The sequence below is a fragment of the Lithobates pipiens genome, unplaced genomic scaffold (genome assembly GCF_037356315.1).
Source record: "Lithobates pipiens isolate NorthernLeopardFrog02 unplaced genomic scaffold, aLitPip1_a1.2 Scaffold_8, whole genome shotgun sequence".
Lineage (NCBI taxonomy): Eukaryota > Metazoa > Chordata > Amphibia > Anura > Ranidae > Lithobates > Lithobates pipiens.
Window position 1 is genome coordinate 596,412,865 of NW_027507903.1, and position 21,017 is coordinate 596,433,881.

The 21,017-nt window shown below is 44.0% G+C and overlaps 1 protein-coding gene across 1 annotated transcript in view; it reads right to left on the reverse strand.

The window, feature by feature from the left end:
• Positions 1-21,017, reverse strand: part of LOC143962295 (complement C3-like) — a 324,990-nt gene that overhangs the window by 257,852 nt on the left and 46,121 nt on the right. The window contains exon 11 of the mRNA XM_077471597.1: positions 8,749-8,878. Coding sequence (XP_077327723.1) covers positions 8,749-8,878 — 130 coding nt within the window. The remainder of the gene's footprint in view (positions 1-8,748; positions 8,879-21,017) is intronic.

Here is a 21,017-nt window from a genome sequence, read left to right on the forward strand (position 1 = left end):
CAGTTACCTCCCTTCTGCTTCTATAGGCTTCTAGAAGAAAGGAGTGGATGAAAGGTGTAGCTGTCTGGAGTGTTTTAAGGAGCCCTGGCCAATCCCCAACCTGGATTGGCAGGGGGCAGGCCTCATTAAATACCTAGGGTCAGCCCAGCTGGGGAGGAGTTGTCGTGGAAGAACTGGAGATGAAGTATTAGGCTGTTGGGGACTTTGAGGAAGCTCCCAACTCTGGGGAGGGGGGGTGACCTTGGGCCCGGGGCTCGGAGCTGAACAGGAACCCCACACAACAGGCATAGGAGAGGACAGCGGGTAGTACTGCCGGGCAAGTCTCCTGTAGATATCCACCAGGTGTAGGTGAGTAACACACAGCCAGAAACACTGGGGAGGCATGCTGGAGCAGATTGGGGGGATGCAAACTAAAATCGATGTAGAGCCAGTAAGGACTGTGGTTTCATGGGTGGTGAAAGTAGGCATCTGCAGCCAGGATCTGAAGAGGACTGACTGGGATCAGTAGTCCACCTAGGAGGGCAACTAGCACCAGAACTCTTTTTTGCTACACCATAGGGGCCCGCGGGCCCTGCCTGTATTAAGGCATTCTACTGAGGCCTGGCTGCAACCAGTGTCAGGCCTAACCATGTGCTAGCTATGTCACAAAAGTTGCGCTGGAGTGAGAAGGAGTAATAGTGTGCAGCAAAAGTTGTGCAGGAGGAGTGTACAGTACTTTGTCCCAAACTATGCAAGAATCGTTTCTGGGCATTCCATGAATTCCTTAACCCCATCCGCGTTCTAATCCCTCAATAAAATACAAAAACAAAGCTAATGGACTTGTTCATTGTCTTGGAATGTCTGGAAGGGTAGGGTGACAGGTGGGCCATATCACTCAGCAGCCTCTACGGAGGTACCGCTACATAAGTTGCTCTTCTGCAGCAACCAGTCTCTCTGATACTTTCTAGGTGGTGGGAGAGGCTTTGGGGAGTGAGAAAAGTTCTGTACTGGAATCTAGGGAGGTTATTGGAGGGGAGAGCTCTCTACTGAGGGGAGGGGGAATGTAAGAGTTGGAGAGAGTTTGGGGGTAAACCATATTTTGTTTATAAGTGGCTTGTGAGTAATGTGCGCCTCATCCACGCACTCTGTACACAGCACACTCCTCAACCCTGAACTTTGTATGTACCACACCCCTCAACCCTGCACCTTGTACACAATGCTCTCTTTAACCCTGCACTCAGCAGACTTCTTAACCCTGCACTCTGTATGTAGTGCACTCCTCAACCCTGCACTTTTTACACAGCGCACTCCTCAACCCTGCACTTTTTACACAGCACACTCCTCAACCCTGCACTTTTTACAGAGCGCACTCCTCAACCCTACACTTTTTACACAAAGCACTCCTCAGCCCTGCACTCTGTATACAGCACACTCCTCAACCCTGCAGTCTATACATAGTGCACTCCTCAACCCTGTACTTTGTACACATTGCACTCTTGGACCCTGCACTCTGTATGTAGCACACTTTTTAAGCCTACACTCTGTACACAGTGCACTCCTCAACCCTGCACTTTGTATATAGTGTACTCCTAAACTCTTAAGAATGCACCATGCAACCTTGAAGGTTCAGTTTCTGCACCTTTTCTCTGAGAAAAAAGTCCTGGTTCACTACTGACTCTCGTAAAAAAAAAAAAAACAGCAACGTTCTCAGTATTAAAGCTTCTTCCCTTCCTTTTTTGGGCTTAACTAGGGATGAGCCGAACACCCCCCGGTTCGGTTCGCACCAGAACCTTCGAACTGACCTAAAATTTGTACGAACTTTAGAACCTTATTAAAGTCTATGGGACTTGAACGTTCGAAATGAAAAGTGCATATGCCCGAGGGGCGTGGCCAGCGCACAAGCTGAATGGAAGCTCTGTGAGAGAGCTCCGTGACACGAACGGGCATATTAGCGACAATTCACAGCGAATATCGGTAAAAAAGATACGAACAGACGACGGAAGAGCTCCTGAATCCGAAGGTGATGTTGAAAAAGCGGAAAGACGAACGGAAAATGAAAAAACTAACGACATTCTCCTCTCAGTCAGCAGGAGGGAGAAAAAAAGATGGCACAGATCCTCTCACAGCTGCTGTACCAGCAACGGCCTCCTCAGGGAGAGCGCACTACACTGACATGCCTGATGCTGCTCTAGAAGAATCACCTCACAAAACACATCTGGAATCTCCTCATGAGGAAGATTACCTCAGCCCTACATGACGCAGCCCGGCTAAAACTCGTATCAAACTGGATTTCACAGGCCAGGAGGTAAGCCATAAAATACCTCATATTAGTCAAGATAGCACAGTCATAACTCCTATAGCTTCGCCTATAGCCGCATTCCCCACTAATAACCAGCCTATTCTGGACACCCAATTAAAAGAAATGCTATTAACTTTACATACTTCGCTTCATACGGATATTTTACAACTCACAAATCAATTCTCCAAAGCAGTGAACTCCTTAGGTGAAAGAGTACACACTATTGAGAACTCTATGGGAGACATGACCAATACTATTAATGACTTAATAGATGCTCATGAAGAAAATAAAGCTGAAAAAGAGTGGCTTAAATTTAAAATTGCAGATTTAGAAGACCGCTCAAGGAAAAATAATCTCAAAATCAGGAGTATCCCTGAAAATATACAGCAGTCTGATCTTAAAAAATATGCCACTGACTTATTCTCCAACTTGCTGCCAGCTATACCAGCCTTAGAGCTCACAATTGATCGCATCCATCGGATTCCGAAACCGTCATTTCTCCCTCCACAGATACCACGTGATGTACTACTTAGAGTACACTTCTACCATGTTAAAGAACAAATCCTATATAAAGTGCGACATATAGGACAACTTCCACAACCATATAATACAATCCAGATTTATGCTGACTTGTCTAAACATACTCTAGATATGAGAAGACAACTTTCCACGATTACAAAAGCTCTGCGTAATCATAAAATTGAATACCGTTGGAAACAACCATCTAAACTACTGATACAGAAGAACAACACCTACCATATAATCACTTCTGTGGAACAAGGCATTAAGTTACTTCACGCATGGGGTATTATCCCCGAACCAACTCCACCTATCGGAGCTAAGAAGAATCCGGAGAAACTTACGCCACAATGGCATTAACTTTCATTGACTAGATCCGGTCAAAATACAATCCTATCTATAGGAAACCGATCTATCAGCTTGCCCGCCGTGCCGTGCGATACTAAATCTTTGGAACAGCTGACCTTTGAACTAATTCCCCATTCTAATGTTGCAGTATACATTGAAATGTTTACCACTGCAAGTTAAGTTTAATGTTTGGTTATATTTTTGTTTGTGCTTTTACTTTTATTTTTTTCTTCACAGTATCCTATACACAACTCATAGCATTCAAAGAGACAGGTATGTTGTGAACCTACAAAATTTGAATCAAAACTTTTCAGTCACTAAATTTTTGGACATTCATAGTCATTTCAGACTACAGATTGTTCACATGGAAGTAGCATTTAAAGCTATTATCAGGCTAGTATGTACTTACTTTTTCCATCTTATTAATATCCTTTTATGAGTATAAAGTTAATATCTTTAAATACTAATGGTCTTAACCATCCAGCAAAAAGAGCGTCGATGTGGCAAATGGCTAACACCCAGCGATATCAAATATTGTGTATACAAGAAACCCATTTCAAAACAGGCGCTATTCCCACTTGCACCCATAAGAACTTTCCTCACATATTTACAGCATCAGGCCAACAGAAAAAAAGAGGAGTACTTATTGCCATACATCATTCAGTTAATTTTCAATTACATGAATCTATTGTAGATACCAATGGACGATACCTCATATTAATATGTACCATTGATAATACACTTACTACATTGGTAAATGTGTATGCGCCTAATAAAAGGCAATCCCATTTTCTGAATGGCCTGATGAGAAAAATAGGTAAATGCCGAAAAGGTGCCTTAATAATTTGTGGAGACTTCAACACAATACATGAACAAGAACTAGACACTTCTAATCCCAAAACCAGAACCAACTGTGCACTTAAAATTTTTTTGAATAAAAGCGATCTCTATGATGTATGGAGATGCCATCATCCTGGAGATCGTGAATACACATATCATTCCCTGGTACATAATACCTATACTCGTATCGATTATATTTTTACGGATAAGTGGTTATTGCAGCGGGTGAGGGAGTCTGACATGGCACCCATCACTTGGACTGATCATGCCCCAATTAGTATGACTATTCTACCTAAACACTCTCAAACGACCCATTTTCTATGGAGAACAAATGCATATCTTATCAAAATGCCTACCTATGCTACAGCTATACAAAACCAGATAAATGAATTCTTTAAATATAATGTGGGATCGGTGTCAGACTCCGCCACCCTATGGGGTGCTCATAAAGCATTTAGTAGGGGAATGCTAATGCAACTGAATGCTCAATTCAGGAAAAATAAAACGAAACTCATTGAGAAACTTACTGATGACATTAAAACATTAGATTCCCAAAACCAATGTCACCCATCACAACAACTGAAAACTAAACTACAAATATTACGACAGGAACTCAGAACGACTTTATTGGATACATTTGAAAAACATACTAAAAAATTAAAGCTAAATATTACCATACTAGCAACAAAGCAGGAAAAAACATGGCACTTCGGATCAAAGGCAGATATTCCAAATCAAAGATTCCATATCTATACCACCCTATTACTAGAGAAAAATTGCAAGACCCCCAAGACATAGAGAATGCATTTAGCTGTTATTATAGCTCCCTTTACAATCTTAAAGATGATTCTCAAACTCCCATACCTACCCCAAAGATAATAAGTGATTTCTTAGATACTATTAGTCTCCCATCATTAACTACTGATCAAATCTCTGATCTTAACGTCCCATTTTCAGTGGAAGAAATTGCTAGAACTATAGACTCCCTGCCCAACAATAAATCTCCGGGCCCAGACGGAATGATAGGAGAATACTATAAATTACTTTGAGATATACTGGCTCCCCACTTATGCTCACTTTTTAACGAAGCGGCATCAAAAGCTGAGATACTTCAGGCCTTGATCATAACACTGCCGAAACCAGGCAAAGATCCCAACGCTCCCCAAAATTTCAGACCGATTTCATTATTGAACATTGACATCAAAATATACACCAAAGAAATAGCGAATCGACTGATGAACTACATACCAGACCTCATTCACAAAGATCAATCTGGCTTTACTAAAGGTCGACAATCTTCAGATGCAACAAGACGTCTGATTGATATTATACACTTCACTGAGAGACATCAAACGCCTTCTCTGCTCCTTTCTTTGGATGCAGAGAAGGCGTTTGATAGGGTCCATTGGGGCTATTTACAGTCAGTGCTTTTAAAATTCGGCTTTCATGGAAATATTTTATCGGCAATTTTTGCACTATATAAGGGCCCCTCAGCGAGAGTATACACAAATGATATGATGTCTAGGCCCTTTGGCATCTCGAATGGAACACGACAAGGTTGCCCCTTATCTCCTTTAATATTTAATTTAGCCATCGAACCTCTAGCAGAACGTATACGATCTGACACAAAACTATCTGGTATAAAAATTGAGCAAATAGATAATAAAATAAGTCTGTTCACAGATGACATAGTGCTTATAGTGTCTGATCCTATTTCATCACTCCCGAATCTCCAAAATATACTAACGACATTTGGAGCAGCATCATATTATAAAATCAATGAAACCAAGTCCCATATTTTAGACCTAGGATTAGATAACACAACCAGGCAGTTATTGTCTAATAAATACCCCTACCACTGGAAAGATGAGGGGATTTCTTACTTAGGAATCACTCTCACTAACAAAACAAAACAGTTATTTAAAACAAACTTTTTACCATTTAAGAAACATTTTGAAACAGATCTGACAACACTTAGTAAATTCGAATTTACATGGGCTGGTCGCCTGGCAGCTTTCAAAATGATGACCTTACCAAAATTATTATATTAACTCAGGTCCCTTCCAATATGTATCCCTAAATACTACTTTAAATCCTTACAAAGCAGTTTGGGAAAATATCAATGGAATGACAAAAAATCCCGTTGCGCATACCATATACTAATTAAACATAGAAATATAGGTGGTGCGACCGTACCTGATCTACAGGATTATTATGACGCAACTCTTTTGACCCAATTGCAAGAATGGTTCTTGCCTACTCCTAAAACTTTATGGGGACAAATTGAGAAAGACATCACACGACAGCCTAATATGCAATTCTGGTTAATTAGTAGGAAAATAAAGTCCACAATTACAGCTCAATACCCACCAACGGTGAAAGCGACGCTACACTCTTGGCAGAGAATCATCACATACAAATGGGATAAAACTCCAATCACGGTGTTAAACCCTCCTCTAACAATCATACCAACATTAATTCCTGGCGTACAAATACACGACTGGAATTTGGGTCGGGATATCAAACTTGGTTTCTTCTTCCAACAGGGCTCATTGAAGTCTTTTTCTCAGTTAAGTAATGAATTACAGCTTCCGAATTCTGAGCGATCTACATATATTCAAATAGAAAAGTGTCTGCTACATAATCCACAACTCAGAGCTTCAATCCCGGTTAAAATATGGTCTTTTCTCAATAACCATGCCACCTCACAGAAAGGAGTAGCTACAATATACCCAATTCTAGGGGAAAAAAACATACCCAGCAAACTACCTTCCTTCCTTAAATGGGAACAAGATTTGGGGCAAGACTTTTCAATTAAACAATGGATGGCTTCCCTTCGAAGCATATATAGGGCCACTGCATGTGTTACACTATGGGAATTGGCACAAAAAATTGTTCAAAGACAATACCTGACTCCACATATCCTAGCAAAATTCAAGGGGAACTCGTCACCTAATTGCTGGAGAAATTGTACCCAATTGGGCACCCTATTTCATATTATGTGGGACTGCCCAAGCTTAGATAACTACTGGCAGGCAATCTCCCATTTACTCACTTCCGTAACAGGTATTGTCCTTCAACTTTCACCAGAACTAGCCATTCTGAATATGAATTTACATACGATTCCCAAACAATATTGTAAAGTAGTAACACATATACTTTTAGCTGCGAGACTATCCATAACTAGAAAATGGAAAACTGACTCTCTTCCTACTATGACAGAAGTTATAGAATTAACCCAACTTCACCACTCCTACGAATTGTGTTTTCCTAATGACAAATCCCTATATATTAAGGAACAACAACTATGGGAACCTTGGAGTACATGGTACAAAAATTATACTTCCACAATTTAGATAATGCTGATTCTTTAATCATATAGAAGAAAGAACTCCTGTGCGTTTTAATATTTTTTGGATGGCTTTAAAAATAATTTCATAACAAAGTGACAAATATATCACATGTCTGTTTATCTGAATTGAGCTGCGGAGTAAGAATAGATCTTTATTTTCCTTCATAAAAGATAATACTGTGTTTGAATTTCCTTTAGGATGTTGGCCTAGGTACTCAAAGACACAGATAGATCCCTGTGAGGGGTGTCTTGGGGTCCAGAAGTGGCCATTATCCATGTCACTATTTATAAATCTTACAATAATTATATTACGGACTTTATTATACAAGTTCTAAGAGACTTACTCTTGTTCGAGTCCCTTTATGACTATGAATATTAGATACTTGGGAATACTACTTTATTCTTTATTGTGGACTATTTGTTTCTATGCTATATTGTGCTGAGAAAACCCTGTCACTACATTATACTGTGTTATGTTACTTTTATTACTATATATTATTTTTTTTGTTTTGTAACCCTTGTTGTAACTAACTCTGCTAAAAATCTCAATAAAAACATTTGAAAAGAAATTAAAAGTGCTAATTTAAAAGGCTAATATGCAAGATATGCAACAGACAACACCAGCAATAAGGAGTATCTTCAGGTGTATACTGTGCTGGAGGCACACAACACCCACTTTAACTCCTGCAGATGCCTGTATTAGAGAACACCAGCAATAAAGGGCAGATACAGGTGTATACTGTGCTGGAGGCACACAACACCCACAAACTCCTGCAGATGCCTTAATTAGACAAAAACAGCAATAAAGGGTAGATACAGGTGTATGCTGTGCTGGAGGCACACAACACCACTTTAACTTTAAGATGCCTGAGAAAAGAACACACCGTCCCTGCCTATCTAGCTCTTTCCCTGCACGCCGGAACGCACTACACAAAGCCGCCTCGCTGGCAGCTTTATATAGTGTGGGGCATGTACTAAACCCCCTGAGCTATAATTGGCCACAGGCATCCTGCCTGTGGCCAATTATGGCTCTCCCCGCTGAAAGCGCTGTGATTGGCCAAGCATGCGGGGTCAGAGTGCATGCTTGGCCAATCATGACTAGGAACCTCACAACATCCTATAAGATGCTGGGTTTGATCTCTACAGGTGTTTACTGTACACTTATTGAAATGGACTGCGTCTGTACTTTATATTTCAGGTGGGACAGAATTCCACTGTGAAAAAAATACAATAGCTAAGTAAAAAAAAAGGGTTTCTTTGAGCAAGCCAAGAATGAGGTTTTGTAGTGATACTGAAAAAAAAACAAAAAAAAAAACAGAATAGCATAAATGTATTAAAGTGACCAAAGGCTGTGGTGTCATGGGGTTAAGGTATGAAAAGTTGAAGAATTAAAGCAATTCCTTGTACATACCAGTTCTCTGTTTTGTGACCATTCCAAAATTTGACTCTACAGCAAGTCCAGCATCATAAAATACTTCCATGTTATTAGCACCACTACCTGGAGTGCAGCCAATGTCAGACTTCTCCACAATGTCCCATACCTAAGAGATAGAGAAATGTAGATTTAACATAGTTTTCCTACTGTTTCTATGTCCTGTACTGAGGTCTAAATTAATCAAATCACAGATCTGTATAAATGAGCCTGGAAAAGCAAATTACGTTAAATCCAAACAGCGGTCAACTCTATTTATTCATTTTTTGCAGGTTTGGGTGAAGAATTTTACATTTTTGTCAGATTTTAATTCCTGTATGGAACTCCATTGGAGAGATTTTTTTCTCACTTCCTGACTTCGTGACACCTGTACCCAAAAACCGATAAGTGCATTTGTCACTGGGATAGAAAAGCGCAGACAACAATAAAAGCTTTGCTTGAAGTTCTAACCCTTGTGATACAGGAGTTCAGGATCACTGCTTGCATACGTGACAGTCTTTATTGAACTTGAAAAAATAGTTTTGCTGCAATGGAAAATGAGAATAGCTCTTATTCCACTGGACCAGTCCCACACTAGGGTTCTGGGTTTTCCCGTCTGCTTCAGGGGTCCCAAGGAGGACGTTTGGAGGTTCTTCCCACCCAAAACTCTTCGAACCTCTGAAATTCCGGGGTTCTAATGAGAACGTAGCAATCTAGAGTATTGCAAATCAATCCTCTCATTTCCAGCTGGACAACCTCAGAATCCCTCACTCAAAATTGCCTTCAAATCATACCCATAATAACTATAACCATAGTCTTTTAGAGACTGGTATGCAAATCAATATAGAGGAATACTGTACTAGGTGCCCCGTGTACTCACCTCAAAACATTTGTAGGAGTACTGTCCTTGCAAGTTTAAAGGTAAACTATTGTGGTTTTTGTTAAGTTTTATTTTAACTTTTAGTTTATGCTTTTTTTAACTAATGTTGTATATACAGTGCATCTGGAAAGTATTCACAGCACTTCACTTTTTCCACATTTTGTTATGTTACATCCTTATTCCAAAATGGATTAAAATAATTATTTTCCTCAAAATTCTACAAACAATGCCCCATAATGACAACATGAAAGAAGTTTGTTTGAAATCTTTGCAAATTTATTAAAAATAAAAAAAAATACATGTACATAAGTATTCACAGCCTTTGCTCAATACATTATTGAAGCACCTTTGAAACCAATTACAGCCTCAAGTCTTTATAAGTACGATGCTACAAACTTGGCACATCTATTTTTGGGCAGTTTCTCCCATTCTTCTTTGCAGGACCTCTCAAGCTCCATTAGGATGGATGGGGAGCTTCGAGGCACAGCCATTTTCAGATCTCTCCAGAGATGTTCAATCGGGTTCTGGGCTCCGGCTGGGCCACTCAAGGACATTCACAGAGTTGTCCCATAGCCACCCCTTTGTTATCTTGGCTGTGTGCTTAGGGTCACTGTTCTGTTGGAAGATAAAACTTCACCCCCAGTCTGAGGTCCAGAGTCCTCTGGCGCAGATTTTCATCAAGGATGTCTCCATACATTGCTGCATTCATCTTTCCCCCGATCCTGACTAGACTCCCAGTTCCTGCCACTGAAAAACATCCTCACAGTACGATGCTGCCACCACCATGCTTCACTGTAGATATGATATTGGCCAGGTTATGATTGAGGCCACTGTGCTCATTGGGATCTTAAATGTTGCAAAAAAGTTCTGTACCCTTCCCCAGATCTGTGCCTTGATACAATCCTGTCTTGGAGGTCTACAGACAATTTCTTGGACTTCATGGCTTGGTTTGTGCTCTGACATGCACTGTTAACTGTGGGACCTTATATAGACAGGTGAGTGCCTTTCCAAATCATGTCCAATCAACTGAATTTACCACAGGTTGACTCCAATCAAGTTGAAGAAACAGCTCAAGGATGATCAGTGGAAATAGGATTCACCTGAGCTCAATTTTGAGTGTCATGGCAATGGCTGTGAATACTTATGTACATGTGATTTTTTTCATTTTTTATTTTTAATACATTTGTAAAGATTTCAAACAAACTTATTTCACACTGTCATTATGGGGTATAGTTTATAGAATTTTGAGGAAATAATTAATACATTTGGAATAAGGCTGTAACATAACAAAATGTGGAAAAAGTAAAGTGCTGTGAATACTTTCCAGATGCACTGTATTTATCTTACAAATAAATATTTGGCAAAGCCTATACACATGATATGGGACTCACAAAAAAGAAAGCACACAGCAGAAGCTGTTTGACTTTAGAATCTCTCTTGCCAAATTTCATTAACTGGATCACCTGCTGGTGACACTGTGGTTCTCAGATCTGAAGGGTGTGGTCCCAGTGTCCACCAGCGGGTGTCCCTCAGCAGCTGGCTGCAAGGATATATAGCCCCTTGTGACGGAACTGATCCCCCACTCCGATTGAGTGCTTCCGTCAGTATACCGCTTCCTAAGTCTGAATATAGATATCAGATATTCCAACCGCTCACAAGCACAAAACAAGGCGACACTTGCTTAGCTGCTCAAAATGGACTACTTTATTAGAACCAAAAAAACAAGTATTTATAATACAGTAGAAGACTAAAACCTAACCTAATTAGCATGAGCTAATTATCTAATCATTGACCAGACTAGTTGTCTGCGAGATAAGACTTTTCAGGGTAAGACTTTGTCTCCTAGCTCACTGACTGACTATTCAATACACATTACCATAAACATAAACACAGGGTTAATTAGCACAACCAACAATGTGTGGAATATTCTTACAAGCCAGACTAGACTCATATACGCAACAGACAGGTGACTGGAGTTTATGACATTAGCATCTAATGCCCCGTACACACGAGAGGACTTATGTCCGGCAGACTTCCAAAGGAGTTCCGCCGGAGTTCCGCCGGAGTTCCGACGGAGTTCTGGCGGACTTTTCGACCGAACGGACTTGGACACACACCATCACACCAAACTCCGACGGAGTCGAACGTGATGACGTACGACTGGATTCGAATAAGGAAGTTCATAGCCAGTAGCCAATAGCTGCCCTAGCGTCGGTTTTAGTCCGTCGGAGTAGCATACACACGAGCGGATTTTTCGAAGGGGACCGGGTCCGGCGGAGTTCCGTCGGGAAAATTTGAAGCATGCTTCATTTCTAAAGTCCGTCAGACTTTTGCGAAGCTAAAGTCCGTTGCAGCCCACACACGATCCAATAGTCTGACGGACTCAGTCCGTCGGACTTTGGATGTTGAAAAGTCCGCTCGTGTGTACGGGGCATTACAGTTTGTGTCCCAACAGTGTGATTCAGTCTATTGCTAATATGGCAAATACATATCCAGAGTCTGTGTGTCTTGGGGGGGACATGGATCTGAATCCAAGTAACACCACCTCAGGGTTCCCCAGGCATACAGCTCACAAAGAGCACCATTCCCCCACATGCGAGGGCCCATAATCGTAAGGCAAGAGGTTTGCATTCTGTCCCCTCCAACAGCCTCTGTCCCGGCTAGGTCTGTCACACCCCTGTTCTAGGTTTACCACAGTGCCTTAGAGGTTTCCCCTGTGCTCCAAACATCTTGATCCTGCTGCCCTTCAACCAATGATGTGTGCTTGTGTGCCTGCTACCCTGACTCTTGCAGCCTTGGACCTGATCCCTCTAGCTGTTTCCCTTGTATTTAACCCACTTCCTGACCCGTCTTACCTGATGTTCCTTGCATTTCTTGCCTGATCCAGCCTTACCCAATCTCTCCCCTTGCTTTGTATATAGTATATCATATTTACTTTGTTAGGTAGTTTTTTATTAGGTTTTACTTGTCAAGTGTGTTTTCCTAACGCTTGTATACTGTTTGTGGTGTTGGATGGTTTTGTCGTATGCTGTGCTATAAAATAATATGTAAACCCAACCTTTAATATACCTGATATGTGCCTGCTGCACCATGTACTTGTATAAAAAGTATCCTGTTCTTTTTGTATTGCTTGTATTGTGGTAAATTAAAAACTGACCACACTAAGCATGTGAGCACAGTGTGATCAGTTTTCTAGCTGTAATGGTTATAAATTATCCTCGCGCCACAATGTTTAAACAAATAAAGAAAGAAGTTATGGTTGCAGCAAAACACCGACAGGGGCTCAAACCCTCCCCTTAAATAGATATGCTGTATGTGTATTAAATGGTGTTGCGCTCCAATAAAAATAAATTTATAGATATATATCTTAATATATAATACACAAATAATTATGAAATAACTGCATGTGACTAATTAGACTAATAGTTCCAAACAGTGAATAAGTGCCATCTAAATAGTATCCAATCACATACAATATGACGGTTGGATCATTTTAGACTAAAGTGCATCAAGTGACAGTAAACAGTAAAGTGCATCCAGTGTCCATAAAGATAGCCAAACTAAAATATTTGTGATAAGAATCCAAAGTTCTGATTCAATTCATAAAGTGCATCAAGTGAAGTGAAAGAATAAAAACTATACAGATAATGAAAATAAAGATAAATAAAAATGATGTATAAACAAATATTAGCAAAACAATAACTAATCAATTTCCAATAAAGTGCAAATTTCCAATAAAGTGCAATCAAATAATTAGTATCCAATAGCGGTGGCAATGTCTCTTTCTATAGCAAAAACATTAGTCCGTATTTAGACGTGCACTATGTGAATCCACTCTGTGTCATAAGCATATAATGACTCCGCAACCACAAAGTAAAAATCCACCGGTGATCTTGTGAATCTTCAAACAATTGGTGTCCACACACTAGGTGCAGTGACTACCTTACCTCACTGCTGTAAGGTAGACAGCAGATATTACTTCCAGCAATCAGGTGGTATGGTTAATATAGGTGGTCCCTTCTAGGTGCTTAGTCATAAGCCATCAATTTAGGTATACAATACACAGGCAAAACAAAAGCAAAACGACAGCATCAAACGAACGGACTCCACGTTCGTACTCCGGACTCCATGTTCGTACTCCGGACGTCACTTCCGATATCCTCCCAGTCCAATCCTACGCGTATCGTCACTTGGACATGTGACTTCATCAGTGAATAGACTGCTGCATTATCTCCGGCTCGTACTGCGTCTTTAAATCCTGCCGTGCCCCGGCCTCACAAGGCAGCATGGGACTTGGAGTTTTCCCTCTGAGCTCTGGAGGCGGCTGCAGCCTTCCTTGGTCGCTTCAGGCGAGCTCCTTCCTAGTCCGGATGCTTAGTACGAAGGAGATGTCTCCCTGTGTCAATACATCTCCTTCGTACTAAGCGTCCGGACTCCGGACTAGAATGATTTATTTTGCAAGGTGAGGGTTTACATATACTTTAATGCCGCGTACACACAATCAAACAATCCGGTGGAAAAGTCCGGCGGACTCGAGTCCACCGGACAATCCGCCCGTGTGTGGGCTCCGGTAGACTTTTTTTACCCAAAAGTCCGGCGGACTTAGAAAGTAGTTTCGCACCAAAATTTGTCCGGTGGACAATACGGCCGTGTGTGTGCTAGTCCGCCATACTTTTTAAATGAACGGACTTTTCCCGCACGGAGAAGGTAGCCGGGACTAGCGAAGGAAGCGTCGCTGGCCCCCGTCACCTGGTATGGACTTAAAGAGGAAGCCCCATGCCGAAAAAACGGCGTGGGGGTCCCCCCTAGGTCCATATCAGACCCTTATCCGAGCACGCTACCCAACCGGTCAGGAAAGGGGGTGGGAACGAGCGAGCACCCCCACCTCCTGAGCCGCGTGCCCTCAACATGGGGGGGTGCTTTGGGGAAGGGAGGCTGCGTGGCCCCCCACCCCAAAGCACCTTGTCCCCATGTTGATAAGGACAAGGGCCTGTTCCTGACAACCCTGGCCGTTGGTTGTCAGGGTCTGCGGGCAGGGGGCTTTACGGAATCCAGGAGCCCCCTTTAATAAGGGGGCCCCCAGATACCGGCCCCCCCACCCTGTGAATGAGTATGGGGTACAATGTACCCCTACCCATTCTTCTGGTGAGAAAAATGTAAATAAAACACAACACAAGGTTTCAAAATCATTCCGGGGGTCTTCTTCCATCTTGGGGGGTATTCTCGCCCGGACTCCTCCGCTATCTTTTGATAGCTCTTTTACTAGCGGAGGAGCCTGGCTTTCTTCTTCGCTGCTGCCCTCATCTTCCGACTTTGGGGGTCTTGTCCCCCTCTTCGTGGGTCTTGTCCCCCTCTTCGGTTCTTCTTGCCGAGCCTCCGCGCTTTCTTCTAGCTCTTTTACAAGCGGTGGCCCGGTCTTCTATCGCCGCTGTCTTCGCTGCCTTCTGTTCTTCTCTTCTTGAGCTGTTGACTCGTCGCTGTCTCTGGCCACAATGACAGGGACATCGCCGGGTGATGTCCCGCCCATTTTGATGTCACAGTCCCAGCATCCTCTGGGACTGTGACATCAAAATGGGCGGGGACATCACTCGGCGATGTCCTTATATAAGTCCTCGCACACCGCCTCCCTGTCATTGTGGCCAGAGACAGCGACGAGTCAACAGCTCAAGAAGAGAAGAACAGAAGGCAGAGAAGACCAGGCCACCACTTGTAAAAGAACTAGAAGAAGGTGCGGAGGCCCGGCAAGAAGAACCGAAGAGTGAGACAAGACCCCCGCAGAGGGGGACAAGACCCCCGAAGCCGGAAGAAGAGGGCGGCAACGAAGAAGGAAGCCGGGCCCCTCCTCTAGTAAACGAGCTAGCAGAAGATAGCGGAGGAGTCCGGCGAGAAGACCCCCCAAGACGGAAGAAGACCCCCGTAGCTGTGCAATAAACTATCTTTAACCCTTGTGTGTTGTGTTTTATTTACATTTTTTTCACAGGTGACTGGGTAGGGGTACATTATACCCCATACTCATTCACATAGGGTGGGGGACCGGGATCCGGGGGCCCCCTTATTAAAGGGGGCTCACGGATTCCGATAAGCCCCCCACCCTGACAACCAATGGCCAGGGTTGTCGGGAAGAGGCCCTTGTCCTCATCAACATGGGGACAAGGTGCTTTGGGGTGGGGGGTCGTTAGGCCCCCTTCCCCAAGGCACCCCCCATGTTGAGGGCACGGGCCTGGTACGGCTCAGGAGGGGGGAGCGCTCGCTTGTCCCCACCCCTTTTCCTGACCGGCCGGGTAGCGTGCTCGGATAAGGGTCTGATATGGACCCGGGGGGACCCCCACGCCATTTTTTCCACGTAGGGCTTCCCCTTTAAGTCCATACCAGGTGACGGGGCCAGCGACGTGTCAATCTCGCCACCAAAGGAGGCGACATTGACTTCCTTCCCTAGTCCCGGCTACCTGGAGACGCGCTCAAAATGAACGGTCTTTCCTCTGCGTGTGTGGGCAAGTCCGTTCATTTCAAAAGTATGGCAGATAGTCCGCCAGAAAAGTCCTGTGTGTGGGCAGGTCCGCTCGTTCGGACAGTCTGGCAGACTTTACGGCGGTTTGTCCGCCAGACTAAGTCCGCCGGATAGTCTGATCGTGTGTACGCGGCATAATGAATATTATAATTGCACTTGGCTTGGGCTCACTCTCCTGTGCAGCTACACAAATCTTGTCACACCTGCTTTTGCTGTATATCAGCACTTAGTATTGTAAGGTTTGGGGGCTGTTTACAGGGCCGGATTAACATAGGGGCTTGTGGAGCTGAAGCTCCAGGCCCCTCCCTCAATATAGGCCCATGCCAGTGGCTTATCACTATCTGTAGCCTTCTTGAAGGAAGAGGAGCCCCCTCTGTGCACTGCACACATGGAGGAGACAAGTGTAGTCACTGCAGCCAAGGCTTGTCTCTGCAGATGTCTGACTCCTATCACAGGATCTGTTACACTCACACAGATCGTCTGTGTCTGGGAGCTGTCTGGGGGAGGGGCGCTGATGTTCTCCTCATAGCAGGAGCCCGGGAGGAAGGACATCTCCCATGCTGCTGACATAAGGTTAGTCAATTTGTAAGGGAGGTGTTATGTAATTATTGTGCTAGGGAACACACTTCTGCTTCCCCCATGCAATGTGCTCTCTTGTGCCCAGTGCCCCCCATGTAATGTGCTCTCTTGTACCCAGTGCCCCCCCATGTAATGTGCTCTCTTGTGCCCAATGCCCCCCCATGTAATGTGCTTTCTTGTACCCAGTGCCCACCATGTCGTGCTCTCTTGTGCCCAGTGACCCCCATGTAGTGTGCTCTTTTGTGTTCAGTGCCCACCATGCCATGTGCTGTGCATTGCAGTACCCACCATGTAATGTGCTATGCCCCCCATGTCATGTGCTGTGTAATTCAGTGCCCACTATTTAATGTGCAGTGCCCACTATGTTGTGCTGTGCCTTGCAGTGCCCACCATGTCATGTGCAGTGCCCCCATGTAATATGCTGTACCCAGTATGTCATTTGCTGTGCATTGCAGTGCTCACTATGTAATGTGCAGTGCCCTCCATGTAATGTGCTGTGCGTTGTATTGCATTGCTCTTCATGTGATGTGCAGTGTCCACTATTTCGTGCTGTGCCTTGCAGTACCCACCATGTAATGTGCAGTGCCCACCATGTCATGTACTGTGCCATGCAGTGCCTGCCATGTAATGTGCAGTGCCCACCATGTCATGTGATGTGCCCACCACGTCATGTGCTGTGCCATTCAGTGCCCACCATGTCATATGCTGTGCCTTGCAATGCCCGCTATATAATTTGCTGTGTCCACCATGTCATGTGCTGTGCCATGCAGTGATCCCGCCATGTAATGTGCGGTGCCCAACATGTAATGTGCTGCTCCATGCAGTGCCCACCATGTCATGTGCAGTTCCGACCATGTCATTTGCTGTTCTGTGCCCACCCTGCCATGTGTTGTGCTCAGCATGTAGTGTGTTGTGCCCACTGTGTAATGTGCTGTGCTGCTCAGCAGTGCCCACCATGTAATATGCCGGTCCTAACATGTAATGTGCAGTTGCATTGCCCACCATGAAATGTGCTATGCCATGCAGTGCCCACCATGAAATGTGCTGTGCCATGCAGTGCCTACCATGTAATGTGCTGTGCCATGCAGTGCCCACCATGTTATGTGCAGTGCCCACCATGTAAATTGCTGTGCAGTGCCCACCATGTCATGTGCTGCGCCATGCAGTGCCTACCATGTAATGTGCTGTACTCACCATGTAATGTGCTGTACATTGTCCACCATGGCATGTGTCGTGCAGTGCCCACAATGGAATGTGCAGTGCAGGGCTCACCATGTCATGTGTGGTGTCCACTATTTAATATGCTGTGTTCACACTGTAATTGCCTGTGCTGTGTCGTGCAGTGCCCAACAATGTGCCCAATGGAATGTGGTGTGCAGTGCTCACGATGTCATGTTGCGTCATGCAGTGCCCATCTTGTCATGTGCAGTGCCCACTATGCCATGTGCAGTACTCAACATATAATATGCTGTGCCCACCATATAATGGGCTGTGCAGTGCCCACTTGTAATGTGCAGTGCCCACCATGTAATGTGCTCAGCTGTGCCCGCCATGTCATGTGCTGTGCCCACCATATAAGGTCCTGTGCCCACCTTGTGCATGTTCTGTGCTCACCGTGCAATGTGCTGTGTTGTACCAACCATGTTATGTGCTGTGCCCACCATATAATGTATTGTGCCTACCTTGTAATGTGCTTATTGGGCAGTGCCAACCATGTAATGTGCTGTGCCCACTATGTAATTTGCTGTGCTTTGCCCACCATTAAATGTGCTGTATCTACCATGTAATGTGTTGTGCCAACCATGTAATGTACTGTGCTATTCCCCCCCCCATGTAATGTACTATGCTGTGCTGCCCCCCCCCCCCCCACAGACTCACCCCCTCACTCTCACCCCCTCTCTTTTACCCCCTCACCCCCTCTGTCGCTCATTACCTCTCTTTCACCCTGTTCTCTCTCACCACCTTCATCCCCCATTCTCTCTTTTTCTCACCCCCTTCAACCCCCTATTTCCCAACATCCTCTCTCTCTTTCATCCTCTCTCTATTCCCCTTTTTCTCACCCCCTCTCTCTCTTTTCCCCTCCCTCTCATCCCCTCTCTTTCAGCTCCCTATCTCGGTATCACCCCCCCCCCCCACCCCTCCCCCTTGTGTGCATTTTCATTTTATTTATTTTCATAAAAAGGCCCACCAAAATCCTTAGCACCAGGCACATGATGCTCTTAATCTGGCCCTGGCTGTTTAGCTCAAGTGTAGCACCCGCTGGCGAGAACAGTCCACACAGATGATTCCTTTTCTGGGCTTGTTGGCCCACTTTTATTAAAGAAAATCAAACAAAGTTCCATAAATAAAAACAAAAGTGGTTTCCCTCACCGGGGGTTTCACTGCCAGCAACAAATAAAAAGATATTCAGCCTCCTGGCTTACATGTGCAGCATTGCAAAAATACCAAGCCACCTGGCTCTCTTCAACAGCAGATGCACCACTGCTCAGGCTCCCACATGGAGCGCTCCTGAATACTGTCAGCAACCTCAGACTCAGGTTTCTGGCTTACACAGTGCAGCCTGCACTCTGGCTATTTCAGTGCACACCTGCACTCTCTGGGTTCTCCCTTGCAAGCCCGGACTCCTCGGGAGGGTGGAGCCCCAAGCCATGGTCCTGACTCTACTATCAGGCCAACACACACCTGAACAATCAGTGTGCTGGTGAATCTAAAATCCTGGACCCAGGACTGGGGATTTCATCCCACCCGGGTACATGCACTGGTGGGGTACCACAGTATCTTAACACTAAATTTCCATATGATAGAAAGGAGAGGGAGAAGTCACCGATCTCACTCATTCTCTTATGTGTCTAAATATCAGCTTAAGCTATTGACCTCTGTAAACATTGGGTAAGATCAACAAGGAAAACATGACCTCAAAGCTCCACCTGTTTACTTAAAATTAAGATACAAAATGCCATTTACAGTGCCTTGAAAAAGTATTCATACCCCTAGACATTTTCCACATTTTGTCATGTTACAACCAAAAACGTAAATGTATTTTACTGGGATTTTATGTGCTAGACCAACACAAAGTGGCATAATAATTGTGAAGTGGAAGGAAAATTATAATTTTTTTTCAAATTGTGTGGGGTACATTTGTATTGAGCCCCCTGAGTCAATACTTTGTAGAACCGCCTTTCGCTGCAATTACAGCTGCAAGTCTTTTTGGGGATGTCTCTACCAGCTTTGCACACCTGAAGAGTGACATTTTTTCCCATTCTACTTTGCAAAATAACTCAAGCTCTGTCAGATTGGATGGAGAGCGTCTGTGAACAGCAATTTTCAAGTCTTGCCACAGATTATCCAATGGATTTACGTCTGGACTTTGACTGGGCTATTCTAACACATGAATATGCTTTGATCTAAACCATTCCATTGTAGCCCTGGCTGTATGTTTAGGGTCATTGTCCTGCTGGAGGGTGAACTTCTGCCCCAGTCTCAATTCTTTTGCAGACTCTAATGCCGTGTACACACGATCAAAATTCTCGTTGGAAAAAGCTCTGATGGTTTTCCAGAGGGAATTCCAAAGGAATTCCGCTCAAGCTGTCTTGCCTACACACGGTCACACCAAATTCTGATCGTTTAGATCGGGGTGACATTCAACACATACGACGGGACTAGAAAAAGAATTTCAATAGCCAGTAGCCAATAGCTTCTGTCTCGTAGTTGAATCTGAGCATGCATGATTTTTGGCATGTCGGAATTGCATACACGCGATAAATTTTTGGCTGATGGAAATTTGGACAGCTAAACTCCGATGGAGCATACACACGGTCGCATTTTCCGATGAAAAGCTCTCATTGGTCTTTCTGGCCGGAATTCCGATCGTGTGTACGCAGCTTTACAGGATTTCTTCTAAGATTGTCCTTTATTGGCTCCATCCAACTTCCCAATAACGCTGACTAGCTTCCTTGTCCCTGCTGAAGAAAAGCATCCCTAGAATATGATGCTGCCACCACCGTGTTTCACGGTGGGGATGGTGTGTTCAGGGTGATGTGCAGTGTTAGTTTTACGTCACACATAGCATTTTGCTTTTAGACCAAAAAGTTAAATGTTGGTCTCATCTGACCAGAGCACCTTCTTCCACATGTTTGCTGTGTCCCCCACAAGGCTTCTCGCAAACTGCAAACAGGAGTTCTTATGGCTTTCTTTCAACAATGGCTTTTCTCTTGCCACTCTTCCATAAAATCCAGGTTTGTGGAGAGCACGACTAATAGTTGTCCTGTGGACAGATCCTTCCACCTGAGCTTTGGATCTTTG